This window comes from Rhinopithecus bieti, unplaced genomic scaffold (assembly GCF_001698545.2).
Source record: "Rhinopithecus bieti isolate Rb0 unplaced genomic scaffold, ASM169854v2 scaffold_12138, whole genome shotgun sequence".
Classification (NCBI taxonomy): Eukaryota; Metazoa; Chordata; class Mammalia; order Primates; family Cercopithecidae; genus Rhinopithecus; species Rhinopithecus bieti.
The window spans coordinates 348,795-370,849 of NW_016807121.1; the positions used below are offsets into that span (position 1 = coordinate 348,795).

Here is a 22,055-nt window from a genome sequence, read left to right on the forward strand (position 1 = left end):
AAAAAAAAAAAAAAAAAAAAAGTGAGTAAATGCAGACATTTTCTTAGGCAGTTTGAATAATTATTATTATTTTATAGAGACTGGGTCTTGCTCTGTGGTTCCAGGCCTGGCTGAAGTGCAAGTGGTATGATCATAACTCACTGCAGCTTTGAACTCCTGGTGATCTTCCTGTCTCAGCCTCCTGAGCAGCTCAGACTACAGGCAGCGCCACCACACCCAGCTCGTATTTTAATTTTTTATTTTTGTAGAGACAAGGTCTTGCTGTGTGTCCCAGGCTGGTCTTAACTCCTGGCCTCAAGTGATCCTCCCAAAGCACTGGGATTGTAGGCATGAGCCACTGCACCCAGCCAGGGTTGTATTATTTTTAAGACTGGTTTTTTGTTCGTACATTTGCAAAGACTTGCCTCCTTGAGATTATTTACTCAAAAACTTACCATTAATCATAGGCCTCATTTTACCGTCACTCCTCCTTATTTTTTGAACCAGTTTTGAGAATGCTGGTGTGTGTGTTGGTTTTTCTTTGATACAGCACTGCTGTGTCCCTTTGAGGCCTGAGAGGAAGAGTCATATTCAAAACTAAAGCTACTAAACCAGAAAAGCCACGAATTTCCAGAAGTTGAAAAGCACCCCCAGTTTTGCATATTCTTCTTTAAAAAAAAGTCCGCAGTCCTGTCTGTTTTGATATTTCTGGGCAGCTGGCTTCATATGCCCCCAGTGCTATTTGGACGCAGGGAACAAGGGCTCCTCCTCCTTTTTTGAGATAAATTGGGTCAGGGCCAAAATCCGTTTGAGTTGATTGTGGAATCTGTTTCTCGGGAACATCAAATGATGCTTCAGTCAGCTGAAAACATCCCTTGAATTCCTGCATGCAGAAAATGGGTGCAGCTGGCAATACCACTGGCTTGTTTACCCCAGCTCCTGGGAGCGGGCGGATAAAGATTCAGTAGGAAAATAACATAGAGCTGGCTTCTCAATCCTAGTTGTACATTAGAATCACAAAGGGAACTTTGAAAAATCTCAAAATCGAGGCCACACCCTAGGATCTCTGAGATATCGGTAGCCTGTGCTGCCGAGGGTGAGACCCACTGCCTCAGAAGCATGGTGCCCAAGCTGCAGGGCCCCACTTCAGACACTTGGATGTAATTGGGCCGGGGTATGGTTTGAGAGTTTGCATCTCTAACACATTCCCAGGTGATAATGATGCCGGGCCCAGGACCACACTTGGGGTAGCAAGTTCTACAACATCTTGGGAAAGACACTGTACCTAGTCCACATCACAGAGTCAACACATTCTTGGCCTGGTGTTTACATAAATCTTTTCACCTGACTGAGAAGAAGTCACTGTTCCAGAGACTCTCCTGCTCTGAGTAAAGAGGTCATTTTCTGTTAATCTGATATGTTAACATAAGTAATTTTTATAAATTACTTTATGAGTGAGCAGGACCTGGCCTTGCTTCTGCGATCTTCACTGTGTGAGAGTCAGTCAGCTGTAAGAAGAGGGTCTCTGGAAAATAGAAACCCACCTGTGGTGACCATATGTCTTGTCTGGACCACACACTGTGACCAGGGTAGCTTAAAGGTGTCCAAGTGGACTGGGTTCTTAAACCAGGGCCCTTTTGGTGTCAAGACAGAGACCCAACTCGAGACTGAAGGGATTGGAGGGTGGAACTGTGGAGTGCGGGGTTGAAGCAGTGTGCCTGAATCAGAGTCCGTGTCACAGGAGCCTCAGTCCTTCCTCAGCTCTACCTTCCTCTGGGTTGGAGTCCTCAGGAAGAATCCATCCTTGGAGTGGCTTCAGCACTTTCAGCCATTGCCATCAGCTGAGCTACCTTACAGCAGAGCCTCTTGCAGAGTTTCACCAGGCTGGGGTTGGGTCACCTGCCCATTCCTGAACCAGTCAAATCCCTGGGACTCTGATTGGCAGCTCTGTGTCCCAGGCCTCCCGCTGGAGTTCCCCATAGGACAGTGGTATTAGGCCATTCTTGCATTGCTATAAAGAAATACCTGAGACTGCGTAATTTTTAAGAAAAGAGGCTTGATTGGCTCACAGTTCTGCAGACCGTACAGGAAGCATGGTGGTATCAGCTTCTGGGGAGGCCTGAGGAAGCTTCCAGTCAAGGCGGAAGGTGAAGGGGGAGCAGGCACATTGCATGGCAAGAGCAGGAACAAGAGAGAGAATCAGGGTGGGGTAGGGGATGCCGCATACTTTCAGGGTCCGCCCCCATTACCCAAACACCTCCCACTAGACCCAGCTCAACATGGGGATTACATTTCAACACGAGATTTGGGTGGGGACAGACATCCAAACTACGTGAACAGTCGTGATCTGTCACTCAAAGGAGGATGCTCAGTCACAAGCTACAGATCTTCCCATCAGCTTTTGGGGAATTACTTTGGCCCAGCCTTGAAAGGTACTTGGGAGACCCCTCTCCAGCCTTTTGGCCTGCATCAAAGCTGTATCTCATGTCACCCCCAGCTGGGCACAGCTGTGCCCTGGCTCCTCTAATGCCATATATGACATTCCCTCCTCCTGCACCGCTGTTCATGCACTTGTCTGTTCACTGGCTCAGCGGGCATGCTCTGAGGTGCTGGAGAGAAGTAAGTTCTGCTCTTATCCTCACGCTGACGTGGTGTGTAACAGCAGAAGTATTTGCACACACTGGGTCTCATTTCCTTTACTGGGCTGAAATCTTTTTAAGGCTCTGGTTGTTGCTTAGCCACTTGTGTTCCCTTTAGCATTTAGTGAACACAGCTTTTCTGGTGCTCAAATCCTGGTTTGCATTCCAACAGGATACAGTTTGTGGCATCACAAGCATGGAAGGGCAAGACCAGGAGGAATTACAAGCAGGTTCTGCTGTCCTCAGAAGCCAGCCCTTCTCTATGAGAATAGTGGCTGGTTTCTTATAGAAACTGGTGCCTGCCACCCTCCTGGCATCCCAGAACCCTGAGCTTTTTAAACAGGAAGGCTAATTGGTGCTTTCTTGGAAGAAGAAAAGTTGGTCCCTTAGTAACGGAATTGGTTCATTGCTTAGCTAGTTCAAGATAGAAATTCTGATGGAATCATGCCACACTCTTACAAGATACGTGTGTATGTTTTTTCCAGGCATGTTTATATTTTTGCATAAACCAGAATATAGGTATTATTAACAAAAAGGTAAGATACTCTACATACTGTTTTGCATATATATATATACGTGTATATATATACACGTATATATATGTGTGTATATATACGTGTATATGTACATATATGTGTGTATGTGTGTGTATATATGTGTGTATATATGTATGTACGCACACACACAATAATAGGCTGGGTGCGGCTCATGCCTGTAATCCCAGCACTTTGGGAGGCTGAGGCTGGAGGATGGCTTGAGCCTAGGAGTTTGAGGCTGCAGTGAGCTAGGATCATGTAACTGCACTCCAGCAAGAGTGACAGAGCAAGACACTGCAAAGAATATACATGCATGCATGTATAGACATGTATGTACACACACTCAAGATATATATGTAATATACACAGACATATAGTAAACAAACATGGCCCTTGTTAAGAAGTTAGCAAGCCTGATTGTAGTGGTGGTTTTCCAGAGGATATTGTGAGCACATCAGATATTCCCGGTGCCACACTCAAAGCAGATCTCAGGAAATACTGAGGGAAGGTCCCATTTCTACCTCGTTGCGTTTACTCCTTCCCTCACCTGTACCCATGGCATTTCGTGTGAACGGATGGATCACCATCTTGCTGTTTGCACTCATTTCTCTAAAATGCAGTCTGGGTGTGGTGGCTCACGCCTGTAATCTCAGCACTTTGGGAGGCCGAGGTGAGTGGATCACTTGGGGTCCAGGAGTTCAAGATCAGCCTGGGTACATGGTGAAACCCCTTCTCTTCAAAAATAAAAAGTTAGCTGGGCATGGGGGCTCACGCCTGTAGTCCCAGCTATTCAGGAGGCTGAGGCAAGAGAATCACTTGAACCCAGGAGGCGGAGGTTGCAGTGAGCCAAGACTGTACCACTGCACTCCAGCCTGGGTGACAGAGTGAGACTCTGACTCAAAAATTAAAGAGAAATAATAAAATGTGTTGTAAGTGTTCCCTGTTAGTGTTGAGTCCTGCAGCGTGCTCATCTTTAGTGATGCCGGGTAGCAGCTGACAGGAGACACCAAAGCTGGTGCCCAGGCTCATTCACTTAGCATTTATTCTGCAGTTATTTATTGAGTGCCTGTTGAGTGCTGTCTTTGAGGGTAGATCATGAGCGGGGAGAGGCCTTGTCCCTGCCTTGTGGAGCTCATGGGTGCCTCTCTGGGGAGAAAGGAGCTAACTCTTCACCTGGTGACCATAGCCAGTGCGAGTCTCTTCACCATCTGCTGCTGGTATGCAGTAATCGGGGGGAGGGCACTAGCTGATAGATTTAACTCCTGCAGTTGTATTTTCCTGTTCTTTGTTTTATTTTTGAGACAGAGTCTTGCTCTGTCACCCGTGCTGGAGTGCAGTGGAACAGTCATAGCTTACTGCAGCCTCAAATTCCTGAGCTCAAGCGATCCTCCAGCCTCAGCCTCCCAAGTAGCTGGGACTACAGCCATAAGCCACCACACCTGGATAATTTTTATTGTAGAGATGAGGTGTTGCTGTGTTGCCCAGGCTGATCTGGAACTCCTGGGCTCAAGCGATCCTCCCACCCTGGCCTCTCGAAGCACTGGGATTACAGGCGTGAGCCATTGTACTGGGCCTTTTCTCCCTGCTCCTTGTGATGCTTCCATGCCTCTCTGTTCTGCAGCGCAGACATACCACACACCACATACACAAACACACCACATACACACACCACAGAGACACGTACAACACACATAGACACATACTACACACACTGCACACAAACACCCACACATACACATGTGTGCGCACACACACCCCAACACACCTACACATACACCACATACACACACCCCGCCACACCTACACATATACCACATACACACACCCCACCACACCTACACACCAAATACAGACACACCCCACCACACCTGCACACACACACACTTACACCTACACACGCAACACATACCCCACCACACCTACACACAGACTCACACACCCCCACCACACCTACACACAACAGACACACCCCCACCACACCCATACACACACCTGCACACGCACCACATACACACACACCCCCCCCACACACACACCCCACACACAGACTTATACACCCAACCACACCTACACACATACTACATAGACACACACACCACACACACACCCCACCACACCTACATACATACCACACAGACACACCCCACATACCACGCAGACACACACCCCACACCCACACACATACACACCACACCTACATGCACACCACACAGACACACACACCCCCACCACACTGACACACAACAGACACACCCCCACCACACCCATACACACACCTGCACACGCACCACATACACACACACCCCCCCCACACACACACCCCACACACATACCACACAGACTTAGATACCGCACCACACCTACACACACACCACAGACACACACAGACTCAGACACCCCCACCACACCTACACACAACAGACACACCCCCACCACACCCATACACACACCTGCACACGCACCACAGACACACACACCCCCACCACACTGACACACATACCACACAGACACACCCCACCACACCACACACCACACACACACCCCACCATGCCAACACACCACACACAGACACTTGCACATGCGAGTGTATGCACACACACACACCACCACACCTACACACAAAGCCTTCATAAAAATAGGAGCCAGGCTGGGCGTGGTGGCTCACACCTGTAATCCCAGCACTTTGGGAGGCCGAGGCGAGTGGATCACCTGAGGTTGGGAGTTCAAGACCAGCCTGACCAACATGGAGAAACCCTGTCTCTACTAAAAATACAAAATTGGCCAGGCGTGGTGGTGCAAGCCTGTAATCCCAGCTACTCGGGAGGCTGAGGCAGGAGAATTGCTTGAACCTGGGAGGTGGAGGTTGCAGTGAGCCGAGATCATGCCACTGCACTCCAGCCTGGGCAACAACAGCAGAACTCCATCTCCAAAAAAAAAAAAAAAAAATAAGAGAGCCGGGTGAGAACCCTTTCTCCCTCGCATAACTGGCTGAGGAGAGTCAGACACGTGGGCAGCTCTTCTGGGTGTCCCTGGAGGCCGACTACACCATCATGCGTGGCACTGGGGAGGGGGTCTCTGGGGGACTCGAGGGAACACAGGGCACCGGAGTGATTCTGGATGGGCTTCTGACCTGGGGACAATTTAAACAGCATTACAACCAACATTTTGGTTTTCTTGGGGATTTTATAGGCCAGGTACAAAGCAGAAAGTGCATAGAAGATGTAATCCACTTTGCCTGGGAAGAGAAACTCTTTCTTCTGGCTGATGAGGTAAGAGTGTCCCCACTCAGAGGGGATGGGCACTAGCTTTCTCTTCTAGAGGGAGGTACCCAGCCGCCATTGTTCTGCAGCCAGAGGGCTGTCTTGGTGTTGGAGGAATTATTCTGGCCTAGGGTGAGGATGTTCAGTGTTACAACTTGTGAGACTGTGACCTAAATTACCCCTTTATTGGTTTGTACTCTTGGTTGTAAATTTCAGAAATTCAGCCCAAATCACTTAAGTTCCAAAAGAAAAGGAAAAGGAAAATGCTGGTGGGGTCACAGGTGTGCAGCTGAATCCAGGGGCTTGGACCTTATCTTTCAGGTCCTCTTTCCCTTTTCCACCCCTCTGTGTTGGCCTCATACACAGGCCTGTTATCTTCCCAGCCTAGAGATTCCCAGCCTAGAAAGAGGGCTTTTTGCCCTGGTGGTTCCAGCAAGTCTCAGAATTGAGCCTAATTGGTTCAGCCTGAGTCACACGCCCATTGCTGAACCAATCACTGTGATGTAGGGGTTCCAGTATGCAGATTGGCCAGGCCCAGAGCCTAGGGTGGGCCCTCTGCTTTCTTTTCCCAAACCTCCAGATAGAGAACCAAGGAGGGTTATTCCTTGAGGGCCAGCTGAGGGGCTCCTATCCAACAAGGGGGGGTGGGTTCCCAGTGGCAGAAATGACTTGACACCCACTCCTCATAAAGCTGTAGTTCTATGCCTCCCAGCGCTTCTGTATCTACTGTCTCATTTAATTCGCTTACATCTTAGGAAGGGATCTTAACCCCATACCTGTTGCTTCTTGAACTCCAGTTCTGGAACCAAAGTCTGCTCATTATTTTTCTGCTTTGGAAAGAAACTGAGGTTCCATCAAATCCTGTTTTTGTTTCTTCTTCATTTCTGCATGGTTTCCGGTGAGCTGCAGCTTCTAGCCCGCTGCCTTCATTTATTTGCTCTTTGTCACCACCCCCAACACACGCCACACATACAAATGCAGACGCATACACACGCATACACACACAGGCATACACACAGACATATACGTAGGTACATACACACACATGCATACACAGACACACGCACATACATACACAGATACATACATACACACACAGCTTACCCATCAAATTGTTGCCTTAATAGTAGATAGGCGTGACATCTTCATTTCTAAAGGAGAGAGAAGGCAGCAGAGAGACCCATGGTTTTCCTCATGACCTGGTACACAGAACTTCCCTCTGGGTCTGGGAAGAGGAGGATGAGGAGGATAGGGCCTGGCTTGGTGATGGAGCCAGCTTGACCCTCCGACTGATCCCCAGGGCCCCAGAAAGGCTCAGTTTCTCTGATCTCCAAAACAGATGGGGAATTAACCTCAAAGGCCAGGGTGGGTGTCTGCCAGCTGTGAGTGCTGGACTCTGGGGACTGGAAAGAACCAAACAGGTGTAGGTGCTGCTCTGGCAGGGAAAAGTGGGCGGAAGAACACAATGATTCCACTCTGGGGGGTTAAGTGTTGCAAAGGAAACCCAACAGGGTTAGCTCTTCAAATAGGAGATCAGAGGAAAGGGGCACTAATGCCGTCGCCACGGTGTTGGTAAAGCAAGGAAGCATCGTGCTTTAGGAGGAGAGTCTGCTTGGGAGGATGGGCGTCTCGGCACCATCACTGGTCAGATGGGGTGGAAGGGAAGTCTGGGGATTGGGCGGGGATGAATGTGAGAGAAATCAAGTGAGCTCCTGAGCTGTCTCAGCATCCAGCCTGAGGCCTTGCCTCCTTGCTTATTCTAGAAAGTTCCTTCAGGCACACTTGGCTCATCCCTGGAAGTGGCACAGGAGGCTGGGCCTCATGGCCTATAGCACCTGTGCCCTCCCTTGCCTTGGCCACACTGGGCAGCAGCCTCTTTGAGGGCCCTTTGGTGACCGTCCCTGCCATGCCCCCGCAGGTGTACCAGGACAACGTGTACTCTCCAGATTGCAGATTCCACTCCTTCAAGAAGGTGCTGTACGAGATGGGGCCCGAGTACTCCAGCAACGTGGAGCTCGCCTCCTTCCACTCCACCTCCAAGGGCTACATGGGCGAGTACGTGGGCCTCCCTCCCCTCCCGCCACTGCTGGGCCCACCAGATCCTCACGCTGCCGGCTCCTCTGCCCTGTGCCGTGGTCTACTCACCCGGATGGAGAGAAGGCTGCCCTTATCTGTTGCTTCTGCATCTCCCCAGCGGGAGAGCCATGGTGTGAGAACAGCCCTGGTGCAGGGGCTTAAATAAGGACGTGCTCAGAGAAGCCAGACAACAGACAAATGATGGAGTGGAAACAGGACTACGTGGCAGCTTGTGACACCTGGTGTTTTCTCTGTCACTGTTGTTCTGAGGTTGATTGATGTCTGAGGGGTCAGGGAGAGCAGATGGAGCAGACAAACAGATGCTGTTAGGCTGACGGGCCATACTCTGGATGCAGGGCTGCCTTAGGCACTGCATGACCTCAGAGGCTAAAGGGTCAGCTGTAATCCTGTGTCTGTTCATTCAGCTAATATTTACTGAGCACTTACGATGAGTCCGGCACTGATCTCAGTGCTGGGGATGCCACAGCGAACACCCTCCTGCCAGCACAAAGCATGGGTTCTAGTGAGGGGAGAGAGCTGTAGGCAAATGAGTAAATCGTGCATCCAACGGAGAACAGTCATTAGGAGAGAGGTAGGGGTGGGGTCGAAGGCTGAAGTGGTGCAGCCTCACTGAGGAGTTGGCTTCTGAGTTAAACCCCGAAGGAGTGTGGTGGGGAACTGTGCAGATATCTGGGGGAAGAGCATTGCAGGCAGCAGGAGCAGCCTGGGCAAAGACCCTGTGGTAGCAGCACACCTGCCGTGTTGGTGGAACACACCTGCCATGTTGGCAGAACAGCCAGGAGCTGGAAAGGAGGGGATGAGGGGGCAGTGGCAGAAGTGGAGACCTGAGAATCATAGGAGGCCGGGTCACCTGGGCCACTTTGGTGATTGTATTTTTCACCTGTGCTCAGCATGAGATAGGAGCTTTTAGAGGGGGTGTGGCCTTGCTTAGCTGGTATGTTGCTCCTTCTGGCTGCTGTGTGGCAGGGGATGGGGTACAGATGGAGACAGAGACCAGGAGGCTGTTACAGTCTCACAGATGAAGTATTGTGCACCAGGCAGAGATGGGGAGAGGATCCTGGATGTATTTGAAGGTGGAGTTGATAGGAGTTGTGGATGGAAAAGACAGGTGTGGGAGAGAAGAGTCAAGGATGAATCCTGGCCAGGTGCGGTGGCTCACGTCTGTGATCCAAGAACTTTGGGAGGCCAAGGTGGGAGGATCACTCAAGGCCAGGAGTTTGAGATCAGCCTGGATAATATAGCAAGACCCCTTCTCTACAAAAAAGTGTTTTAAAACTCAGCCAGGTTTGGTGGTGCACGCTTCCAGCTACTCAGGAGGCTGAGGTGGGAGGATCGCTTGAGCCCAGGAGTTCCAGGCTGCAGGCAGCTGTGATTGCGCCACTGCACAATGAATCCTTAGTTGTTTGTTCAAACAACGGGAAGGATGGTGTTGCAGTCAATAGATGAGGAAGGCTGAGGGTGAAGCAGGTTTAGGGAGAAAGAGCAGGAGTTCAGTTTTGAACCTGTTAAAGTGAAATATGTCAGCTTGGTGTCCAGGTGGAGAGAGATGTGTAAGTCTCCAGACAAGCTGACATCTGGTAGGTGTTTTAAGTTTGGGAGATGTCTGGGTGTGAATTGTAAGATTGTTGGAGCTCTGAGCCTGGACATGTCTCATACTCACATGGAGTGAGGCCTGGGCCTTGGCCCCCACTGCTGGGAGGTTAGGGGAAAGAGCAGGAAGCCACAGAGACTGAGGAGAGACCAGTGGGTTTGCAGCAAAGGGCATGCATTCCCAACATGGTGGGATCCTATTCTGTGCCAGGTGTCAGCATGGGGAGGGCTGTTGGTTGTTAGGCTGGAACAGTGTAAGCGTGACAGCTCGAAGGAATACTTCCGCCAGGTCAAGGGAGCAGCCCCCTTGGGATGGCTGCGAAACTGTTCTTGGGCTTCTTTGATCTGGACGCAGGCTAATGTAGACTGGTCTTTCTGGTCTACACTGTAGCAGTCCTGGCGCCTTCTTCACTTCCTTTTGCTCTGTAGCTCTTTTCCTAAACAAATCTGTTCTCGGTGAACTCAGTTTTCAAACTCAAGCGTGTTTACTACACACTTATACATTGCCCCATCTCAGTTATTGATTATGCTACCAGTCAGTGCCCTGATGTTGGGGTCCTGAGTGTCCTGTGTTCTCAGATCTGGATGAATTAGGGTCTGACTGCTTTACTCATTTTGATTCTCTGCTCATCAGCAGAGGATTAAGCAGAAAGTTCTTTCTTTCCATTTTTGTTACGGGACACTTTTCTGAGATGTTAGAATTTATCTTCCCACCTTGGAATGTCCAGTCAAGGGATCAGATGGGAATCTTGGCCGGTTTTGTTCAGCAGTGTGATCCCAAAAGCATGTTTTTTTTTGTTTTTTGTTTTGTTGAGATGTAGTCTCGCTCTGGAGCCCAGGCTGGAGTGCAGTGGCGCGATCTCAGGTCACTGCAACCTGTGCTTCCTCCCGGTCTTGGTTCAAGCAGTTCTTCTGCCTCAGCCTCCCGAGTAGCTGGGATTACAGGCATGTGCCACCATGCCAAGCTAATTTTTTTGTATTTTTAGTAGAGACGGGGTTTCACCATGTTGGCCAGGCTGGTCTTGAACACCTGACCTCAAGTGATCTGCCCACCTTGGCCTCTGAAAATGCTGTGATTACAGGAGTGAGCCACCGCACCTGGCCCCCCAAAAAGCATGTTACTGAGCATCTCATCGTGTCAGGTACTCTGAGGCTGGGGGTGGGGGATGCATGGAAGAAGGTGACCAGGTTCCTGCCTCTGGGCACCTGCGTTCCTATGGTAGTTAGTGTGAACGTTTGCAGCCACACACTGGAGAAGAAGATGTATGTTGCTGATTTGGTTTAGAAAGGTTTTTTTTGTTTTTTTTTTTTAACTCATTACATGTCCTCAGCTTATTTTCATATGATTTGAATGTATCAATGAGGATTCTTTTGGCTATAAATTACAGAAACTTGTCATGGTGACTCCCGCCTGTAATCCCAGCACTTTGGGAAGCTGAGGCGGGAGGATCACTTGAGGCCAGGAGTTCAAGACCAGACTGAGCAACATAGCAAAACCCTATCTCTACATATATAAAAAGTAAAAAAATGAGCCATATGTGGTGGCACACACCTGTAGTCCCAGCTATTTGGGAGGCCGAGGTGGGACTATTGCTTGAGCCTAGGTGGTTGAGGCTGCAGTGAGCTGTGATCATGCCACTGCACTCCAGCCTGGGTGACAGGAAAAGCTCCTGTCTCTTAAAAAAAAAATAGGAATTTGTACACAATCATCACTGTTGTTCACCTTCCATTGGCAAGAACGCAGCCACACCTGGCCATTAGGTGTTGGGTGTGGGGATGCTTTCGATTCTGGCTGTCCAAATGGCACTTCATTGAGGTCTTTCTATAACTGGTGGTCCTCTCCCTCTCTTCGGCCCTCCAGGTGTGGTTACAGAGGAGGCTACATGGAGGTGATCAACCTGCACCCTGAGATCAAGGGCCAGCTGGTGAAGCTGCTCTCAGTGCGCCTGTGCCCCCCAGTGTCCGGGCAGGCTGCCATGGACATCGTTGTGAATCCCCCGGTGGCAGGAGAGGAGTCCTTTGAGCAATTCAGCCGAGTGAGTCCACTGTGATGTGTCCACATCCCTGCAGCCAGGGTCACGAGACTTCCTGCTGGGCCGGTGGCTGGCCTGTCTCCAGATGGCCAGACGGCAGCCTCCTGGGGGTGTGGCCTGCAGGGGCACGCATGTCTCCTCGGAGCCTGAACCACCCCCTTGAGTTGAAGTCCAGAGGTACAGCTGGTCATTGTTTGGAAGTAGGAGAACTGAGAGTGTGTGTGGGCAGGTGAACCCTTCCTCTTCCTCACGGCGAGTGTCGAGGAGGGAAGGGCGTTGTTTCCCGATAACACACTGGGGGGACTCATGAAATTGAAAAGAAGATGAGGAGGTGGTGGGGCGCAGCATGGATCCCAGGCCTCCGCCTACCTCTGCTAACCCGTGTTCTCACAGCTTGACAGAGTTCTCCAGCTCTGACCAGCTTTGATCCGTTGAAACAAAGGAATTTATGGGTCAGGTAACCTAGAAGTCAACTCCCAACTGGTCCAGGCTCACCTCTTTTTTAAAAAATTGTGGTAAAATGCAAATAAAGTCGACTTTTTTAACCTTTATAAAGTACTCCGTTCTCTGGCATTCAGGCCATTCACACTATTGTGCGGCCATTACCACCATCCATCTCCAGAGCTGTTCCATGATCCCACACTGAGCTCTGCCTGTTACCCACTAATACCCCACCCTGCCCTTCCCTGAGCCCGAGCAGCCACCCTTCTACCCTCTTCTCTCTGCACTCACCTCCTCAAGGTTCCTCATATAAATGGAGTCATGTTGGCCGGGAATAGTGAGTGGCTCACGCCTGTAATCCCAGCACTTTGGGAGGTTGTGGCAGGTGGATCATCTGAGGTCAGGAGTTTGAGACCAGCCTGGCCAACATGGTCAAACCTCATTATCTACTAAAAATACAAAAATCAGCTGGGGATGGTACATGCCTGTTATCCTAGCTACTCGGGAGGCTGAGGCAGGAGAATCACTTGAACCCGGGAGGCAGAGGTTGCAGTGGGCCGAGATTGCGCCATGAGACTCCAGCCTGGGTGACAAAGCGAGACTCTGTCTAAAAAAAAAAAAAGCAGAGTCATGTCTTATTTGTATTTTTGTGGCTGGCTTATTTTCCTAATCATGATGTCCTCCAGGTCCATCTGTGTTGTGGCCTGTGTCGTGATGCCAGGCTGAACCATGCTCCCCACGCGGACAGGCCACATAGTGCTTATGCCTCCACCTGCAGCCCACACCTTCCACACCACTTGGCCAGCGGCACCTGTGGAAGCCCTGGACAGCGACTCTGCTCTAGCCGTAGACACACGCCCAGCTCAGGCCCAGTCACTGATCCTGACTTGCTCTGCCTGGGTCCTGTGCTGCATGCACACCACACAGACAGAGGGTGGGGTGCACTGGCCCCCATATGCATTGGTGGGGCCTGTCTGCAGAAGAATGGGCACGTGTCCTAGAAGCATGTTCTGAGGAATTCCCTCCAGAGCCGAGTCCATACAGACTGACAGGCAACAACTGGTTTTTCTCATTTTCTGGAAGGACATCCTGGTACGAGAATAGAACCCATGACACAGGCTGCCGGGCTCTACCCTTTGGCCTAGAACTCCCTGGTGTCTGTGTGCCCCACACCCCAGGGCACGTGGCAGCGTCCCAGGGTGAGTGCTGTGGAAGAATTCCTGCTGGGAGGCCCAGCCACTCCCTGTTTTGCTGTGCTCGGGCTCACACAAACTCTTCTTTGGTCAGTCTGTCTGATACCCCGGTGTCGAAGGAACAAACCACCCCGCCCACTCCGTCTGTGTGGTGTGCATGGGGCCTGTGACCCAGGCAGAGCAAATCCGAGTCAGCACCTGGGTCAGAGGGGATATACATTCAAAGCTGGAGCAAAGTCATAATCCAGGATTTCTGCAAGTGCTGCAGGAAAGATCAGTGGCTGGAGTGAATCTTTATCCAGAGATACTGACTGCTGTGCTGTTTCCGTCTCTCATCAGGAGAAGGAGTCGGTCCTGGGTAATCTGGCCAAAAAAGCAAAGCTGACGGAAGACCTGTTTAACCAAGTCCCAGGAATTCACTGCAGCCCCTTGCAGGGTGCCATGTATGCCTTCCCTCGGATCTTCATTCCTGTCAAAGCTGTGGAGGCTGCTCAGGTCTGGGGCATGGGCCGGGCTAGCTCTCTCTTACCAGGTTCACCTGAGACACTGGGTTGGGGGCCCCTGCTTATCTTGGGGAGCAGAAGTGCTGGCCCTGGAGGCTCTGAACTGTATGCACCTTTCGACCAGATGGTGTTGACCATGTAAGATGACAGGTTCTCAGAGGCCCAGGCATGGGCTGTGATGACAGGCAAACATGAGACGGGCCCCAGGAGAGAGGAGCTGATCTGGACTCTGTCAATGCTGCTGCTCCCAAGGGAGGTGCCTGGGTGAGATGCCTGCGGGGGAAGCAGCAGGAGCTGCCACCTCCACTGAGCCACTGCATCCTGGAGCAGCGCTTCCCAGACTTCAGTGTGTACACCCATCACCTAGGGCCTTTTTTTTTTGTTTTTTGCTTTTTGTTTTTCCTTTTCGTGGAGAACGGGGTCTTGCTATATTGCCTAGGCAGGTCTCAAACTCCTGGGCTCAAGCTATCCTCCTGCCTCTGCCTCCCTAAGAGCTGGGATTACAGGCTTGAGCCACCGCGCCCGGCCTTAATTACATTCTTATACAGAGAGATGGGGTCTTACTTTGTTGCCCCAGGGCTGGTCTCAAACTCCTGGGCCTCAAGGGAACCTCCCACCTTAGCCTCCCAAAGTGCTGGGATTGCAGGCGTGAACCACTGTGCTTGGCTTGTTTTTTTGTTGTTGTTTTTTTCTTAAAGGGTCTTAAGTCTGCAAGGAACCTAAGAGTCTGTGGTTCCACTAAGTTCTCAGGTGCCACAGACCCCACTTGGAGGCTCACAGGGAGCGCAGTTTCTGCAGGTGGCATCCTCACCCACCCCCAAGCCTCCTGAACACCTTGTTAAACACCCAAGTCTAGGCCCCACCCTAGACCTACAGAATCAGAATTCCTAGTGTTAGGCTGGGTGCAGTGGCTCACACCTGTGGTCCCAGCACTTTGGGAGGTTGAAGTGGGAGGATCATTTGAGCCCAGGAGTTTGAGACCAGCCTGGGCAACATGGTGAAACCCTCTCTACAAAAAATTTAAAGATTAGCTGGGTGGTGTAGGCCTGTGGTCCCAGCTGCTTGGGAGGCTGAGGTGGGAGGATCGCCTGAGCCTGGGAGGTTGAGGCTACAGTGAGCTATGATCATGCTACTGCACTTCAGCCTGGGCGAGAGCAAGACCTCTTAAGTTTTAAAAAAATCTGTGGGCCAGGTATGGTGGCTCATGCCTGTAATCCCAGCACTTTGGGAAGCCAAGGTAGGTGGATCACCTGAGATCAGGAGTTCGAGACCAGCTTGGCCAACATGGGTTGGCCAAGTAGAGATGGGTAAAACCCCCATCTCTACTAAAAATGTAAAAAAAATTAGCCGGGCATGGTGGCCTGCAGTGTAATCCCAGCTATTCCAGAGGCTGAGGCAGGGAGAATCGCTTAAAACTGGGTAGCCAGAGGTTGCAGTGAGCCGAGATCACTCCATTGCACTCCAGCCTGGGTGACAGAGTGAGACTCAGTCTCAAAAAAAAAAAAAAATTCCTGCTGTAGTCTGGGCGCGCAGTGGCTCACGCCTGTAATCCCAGCATTTTGGGAGGCTGAGGCAGGCGGATCACTTGAGGTCAGGAGTTCGAGACCAGCCTGGTCAACATAGTGAAACCCTGTCTCTACTAAAAATACAAAAATTAGCTGGGCATGGTAGCGCGTGCCTGTAATTCCAGCTACGCAGGAGGCTGAGGCAGGAGAATTGCTTGAACCCAGGAGGCAGAGGTTGTAGTAAGCCGAGATTGTACCACTGCACTTCCAGCCTGGGCAACAGAGGGAGACTCTAAAAAAACAATAAATAAAACTAAAAGTAAAGACTTCCTGGTGATATAACCTGAGAATCTGTAGTTAACAGGCTCCCTGGGTGGTCATGCAAACCAGTGTGTGGAAAGCAGTGTTGAGACTGCCTCAGAGAAGCTTGTTCCATGAAAATTGCGTGCATACCCCAGGGCCCCATTTTCAGAGAATTATGCGGCTTGACCTGCAGGAAGCCACCACTGATGCCTGTTGAGTGGCTGCCTGGGGATGGGCACTCCCCGATGACGGGCAGGAGCACCGCTACACCTGGCTGTCCTGCAGTAGTTTTCAGGTGTCTGTGCCTGGCACCAGCCACCAGCAGTATCCCAGCGTCTGGCCCTGGTCCTCTAGGAGTGGAAGGGGAGAAGGGCACTGCCGTGGGAGAGAGACCTGCCATTTAGATTACATTTGGCTTTGAGGGTTGAATGGTGTGTTTGCAAAGCCAGGAATGATCATGAGCTCTGTCTGCTCCCATAGGCCCATCAAATGGCTCCAGACATGTTCTACTGCATGAAGCTCCTGGAGGAGACTGGCATCTGCGTCGTGCCCGGCAGTGGCTTTGGGCAGAGGGAAGGCACTTACCACTTCAGGTACGACTTCCTCTCTGCACCAGGGGCTGGTCCGTACCAGGGGCTGGTCCAGGGAAATGTGGGCTTCTTGACATGGAGCAGAGGACTACTTCGGAGAGAGAGGTGCGGAGACCCTGTCCTCCCATGAGTCACCCCCACTCTGTCCTGCTGCAGAGCCATGCTCAGACCCTGCCCAGGGATTAAGAAAAACTGGGTGGTTGTCTGCTCAGGGTCGTATTCCCTGAAAGGTCTTCCTTGACTGTTCTGTCTCTCCCCTCCATCAGCTGTCCCATCGTCATCTGAAATGTTCCCAGTAAGGTGTTTTCTTATTTCGCTGTCCATTTTCAATTCTGTGACGGCAGTACACAGCTGCCAGTGCCTGGAGTGGTGCTGGCACGTGCTCGGTAGCTCCTGATGGCACCCTGGGCTGCAGCGCTGCCTGTGATCCCGGAACCTGCTGAGGAGCTGCAGTGGAATTCGCTCCACTCACGCCCAGGGCGTACCCCGTTCTGGCCCTGCGTGGACGCGAATGCCAGTGCCCACAGCTGAGCTGGCTGGAGCAGAGGTTTTCCACTGAGGCCAGTTCTCTTCAGAACAGCATCTTCCCCACACATGTTGCTCTCGGATGTCTCCTGCGGCAGATGCTAAAAAGAAGAAATGGCATGAGCTGTTAGCAACCGGAGCCAAGTCTTGACTTAGGCAAGGTTGTGGGTCGTGTCCCCTGGATGGACAAACCTTGTCCGGTTGGCCTTCCCACCCCTGGTCAGGCTCATCTCAGTGTTTGATGGCTTGGTCAGAAAGTGATTTGAACAAGAAGGCTGTCGGTAAGGCCAGGGAGCATATTGGTGGACGAGAGGGAGGTGTTAGTTACTGTGGCAACTTGGGAATTCCTTTGGAGGCAGAATTGTGACTGGAGGGTGTCTCACTGTCAGACTGACTGGAGATAAAAAAGGCCCCTCAGGTGGGAGTGAAATCTCTCTCTCAAACTGCAGGAAAGAGCAAGAGTCATGCTCTAGAGAAAGTTCTGTTCAGTGGTTAGAATATTCCAGAGCGCTGAGTGCAGTGGCTCGCACACTTTGGGAGGCTGAATTCAGGATTGCTTGAGTCCAGGAGTTCAAGACCAGCCTGGGCAACATAGCAAGACCCTGTCTCTACAAAAAGTTGTTTAAAAACTAGCCAGTGATATTGGCATATGCCCGTAATCCTAACTACTCGGGAGACTGAGATGGGAGGATTGCCTAAGCCCAAGAGTTTGAGGTTGCAATGAGCTGTGATCACTCTACTGCATTCAAGCTGGGGCAGTAGAGTGAGACCCTGTCTAAAAAAAAAAAAATGTGACCGGGTGCAGTAGCTCATGCTTGTAATCCCAGCATTTTGGGAGGCCAAGGTGAGCGGATCATGAGGTCAGTAGTTCGAGACCAGCCTGGTCAACATGGTGAAACCCCCGTCTCTACTGAAAATACAGAAATTATCAGGGCATGGTGATTTTTGTAATTACAGCTAATTACCTCCTGTAATCCCAGCTACTCAGGAGGCTGAGGCAGGAGAATCATTTCAACCCGGGGAGGTGGATGTTGCAGTGAACCGAGGTCATGCAATTGCACTCCAGCCTGGGCAACAAGAGTAAAACTCCATCTCAAAAAAAAAAAAGGGGGGTGCAGGCCTTCTGCAGTAATGGGTGGATATATCTTAGCCTAAATCCTGCTCTAGTTTATTGCTTTTGTTCACGTGTATTACTTAGGTGAAAAAACCAACATATGAATGAAGGGAAAAGTGGTCCAAGTGCTGGGCGCTGTCCGGTCTGGAGCTGTGGAAGCGGACCAGGCAGACCTCCCTCCTCCAATCCTAGAGGCGGTTGAGCTGCTGGATTCGTTCCTCTCCCATCTTGCAGAGCAGCCAGGCTGACACTGTTGTCTCTCCTGCCAGGATGACCATCCTCCCTCCAGTGGAGAAGCTGAAGACGGTGCTGCAGAAGGTGAAGGATTTCCACATCAACTTCCTGGAGAAGTACGCGTGAGGACGCCTGAGCCCCAGCGGGAGGCCCGTCATCAGCTCTTCCGCCCAGTGCCCACCAGGCTGAACTCGCCTCCCCCGTGACTCTGCCTTGGGCCTCGCAGAGACCGCTGGTCACTTCATCATCATTTTGCCCCCGGAGACGTCTTTCTTTGTGCCTTGATGTTGACAGCGCCTCTCTTTTGAGCAGACAAGCATTCTATATGCAACCAGAGTAGAGGGGACCTGCTCAGCAGGTGTGGCCAGGGTTCTCTGAATCTGTTACTGTTTTTGCTTCTGGAAAATTCATTTGGGGTTTACAACAACTAGGGTGTGTTGGGTGAGATGTTAAGATCTGGAGAAATGAGCAGGTGTCGGGAAATGTGTGACTTAACCGTGGTGAGGGCTGGAAATCCAAACTCACCACCGTGATCTGTGAAATAAAACCCTTAGCGGTGTGAAGCATCCGGTCCTTTGAACAGAAGGGCCTGGAAGGCCCCTGGGGCTGAGAGAGGGTCCGCCCGGTGGCCTGGAGGCAGGCGCGGGGAGCACAGTAGCACGTGGACTGGGCAGGATGCTGCACTAGCTTTGGGTAGATGCTGGGGGCTGCGGCCACGGTCAGAGGGCCCCACGGTGAGACATGGGGGTGAGCCAGGCTGCAGGAGGAACCGGGTCTCCGCTTCCCAGCAGCGCAGCCAGGCCTGAGAATTCTGTGCGTCCGGCGAGCTTTGGGAATGATGGGTTCCCTTGAACATGCGTAGGTTGGAACCCAATCTGAGAGGTCTCTCTGAATTTCAGGGACACAAGGTGCAGCCCGGCAGTGTCCCAGTTCCGTGGAGAGTCCCACTGGAATGGTGTGGACCCATCCCGTGGGTGACCGGTGCCTGTTCTTCCGAGGCCCTGACCAAGCCTGTGTGCACATCGCCCCCTGCTGGCGGCAGCGGGGAAATGAGGGCTGGAAATGTCCTCCCCTCAAAGGCAATCGCCGGACCTGCAGAGCAGCCAAGGCCCTGTCCTTTCTTGAATGGTGGCGAGCTGAATCTGGTCGGTTTCCTTGCTTTTAGGTGATAAAATTGCCTGGCAGCTTGGCTGCTGTGGAGGAGTCAGTGAGTCGTGATTGGAGGTTCATTGGCGTGCTTTCATGCAGTGTTTTGCCTTCGTTAATTTCCGGCTCCCCTCCCAGGCTGCAGACTCTGACCTGTGGCGTCAGTCCTCTCCCAGGCCAGGAAGGTGCCATCCCCCAGCATGCGGCTTCCCTGCCATTAGCAACCCTGGGCGGGCCGACCACACTCGAGGCTGCGGTGCTACGGGCTTAGCCCTCGCCTCCCTCACTGGGAGCCTCCCCATCCTCCCTGCCTTCCCCAGTGGGAAGTTAGGGAAGCTCAGGAGCCTGGGACCCCGCATGTCCCAAAATGGGATTGGAGGAGCTGGAGAGAAAGCAGAAGAGGCCGAGGAGTGAGGCTTAGAGCAGTCTCTATGCTGTGATTTCCACACCGGGTCCGTGTAGAGGAAACAGTCAGAAACTCCAAACTGTCCTTACCCACCTTCGTCACAGCCCCTATGAAGAAAATAGCCACAATCTCAAATAACAAAAGGGAATGTTCTAAAACTTTTCCTTCCTTAAAAAACGGAAAAAATTGCGCTTGTGCTTGCTGTGTGGTATATAAACCAGGATGAGTCCCAGAGTGGTGAGGTTTCTGGTGGAAAGGTTAAATCGTAGAAGCTAGTATATTTTTTATATTTTTGTAACAATTGCTTTTTTCATGGGGGAGGCTGGGTTAGTATTTATAGTCCTAACAAATCCAGTAATTTTTTATAAATCTCTTCAGATTATAAACAGCCCCTAAAAACTTTACAATGTTTGCACAATTTTTTAAAAGAGATTGTATACACTTGATTTGCTTTCAAAATAAATAAAGTCAGCTAGTTGAGGAGGTTAACGTCGGGTAGGAATGCTGATCATGACAGGTTTGGTTTTCTACAGATTCTGTTCTGGTGCCTTTCCTGTCCGGGCACCACCTGAGAAAGTTGTCATTTGAGGTCGCACTTGGAGGTTACATCTGTGAAGTTTCTGTCATTCCTCCAGATCTGTGTGTGTTGCATCTGCTGAGGAAGCACGTGCTGGGCTGTGCCTCAGACAGCGCATCACTGCGCACCCAGAGGCTCCCCTGGCTGTTCCTGTTCTGGTGTGTGTGGAGTTTTGGGGAGGAACAGATGCAGATCAACTTGTGGCTGTTTTCCCATCTAGGTTCTCACAGGCATCTCCTGACAAAGGTACTTAACAATGGCTCTGCTGGAAATTTCTATAAATAAAATGTCCAAAATGGTGACTGTGTTTAACTTTCATTGTAGTTTGAATCTAAACATTGAGGACATTACTAACTTTACAGCTTCACCCTTTGTAATTTATGTTCCCAGCACGATAACGGGCATTTCCCCCAAACATGACAGAACTCCAGGCACAGCTTCTCAGCTTTCATGTCTTTTTTTTTTTTTTTTTTTTTTGAGACCGAGTTTTACTCTGTTACCCAGGGCCCAGGCTGGAGTGCAGTGGCATGATTCTGGCTCACCTTAACCTCCGCCTCCCGGGTTCAGGCGTTTCTCCTGCTTCAGCCTCCCGAGTAGCTGGGATTATGGGCGCATGCCGCCACACCCAGCTAATTTTGTATATTTAGTAGAGACGTGGTTTCACCATGTTAGCTAGGCTAATCTCGAACTCCCAACCACTGGTGATCTGCCTGCTTCAGCCTCCCAAAGTGCTGGGATTACAGGCGTGAGCCATCTCGCCCGGCCTCCATGTCTTCTTAGGGCTTGATCCTAAGACACCTGAGCTGCTATTTTGTTCGCTTGTGGTGGAGAAACTTCATGGATTCTTTGAAATAGAATGTGATTAAAATGAACACAAACCGTGGCTCCCTGGTGGAAGAGAAGTAAGAACAAACAGTCTCTTCCCCGGGGCTGGGGAGGGTGGGCGAGTGAGGGAGCACTGGGGGCTCGTGGGCAAAGGGGGAATTGTCTATACGAGGGAGTTCATTCATTTCCCATATCGACGTTTGATTTTGATGTGTGATTTTGGAATTCAGGACTTTTTCTCAAAACTAAAATTTCTGTGTCTCCACTAAAGAAAATTTGGTGGCCAGGTACAGTGGCTTATGCCTATAATCCTAGCACTTTGGGAGGCCACAGTGGGAGGATCGCTGGAGCCCAGGAGTTCGAGACCAGCCTGGGCAACCAAGAAAGACGCTATCTCTATAAAAATTCAAAAAATTAGCTGAGCATGGTGGTGTGCACCTGTGGCCCTGTCTGCATGGGAGGCTGAGGCAGAAGGACCACTTGGGCCCAGTAGTTCGAGACCAGCCTGGGCAACATAGACCCTATCTCTACAAAAAAAAATTGAAAAAATTAGCCAGGT

General features: G+C 51.0%; 1 protein-coding gene across 1 annotated transcript in view; it reads left to right on the forward strand.

Annotated features, from left to right (window-relative positions):
- GPT2 (glutamic--pyruvic transaminase 2) overlaps window positions 1-20,973 on the forward strand; it is a 47,203-nt gene extending 26,230 nt beyond the window's left edge. The window contains exons 6-12 of the mRNA XM_017880294.1: window positions 4,247-4,371; window positions 6,190-6,423; window positions 8,333-8,469; window positions 11,963-12,137; window positions 14,108-14,263; window positions 16,560-16,672; window positions 18,578-20,973. Of these exons, the coding sequence (XP_017735783.1) occupies window positions 4,247-4,371; window positions 6,190-6,423; window positions 8,333-8,469; window positions 11,963-12,137; window positions 14,108-14,263; window positions 16,560-16,672; window positions 18,578-18,668 (1,031 nt within the window). The 3' untranslated portion in view covers window positions 18,669-20,973. The remainder of the gene's footprint in view (window positions 1-4,246; window positions 4,372-6,189; window positions 6,424-8,332; window positions 8,470-11,962; window positions 12,138-14,107; window positions 14,264-16,559; window positions 16,673-18,577) is intronic.
- The last annotated feature ends 1,082 nt before the right edge of the window (window positions 20,974-22,055 follow it).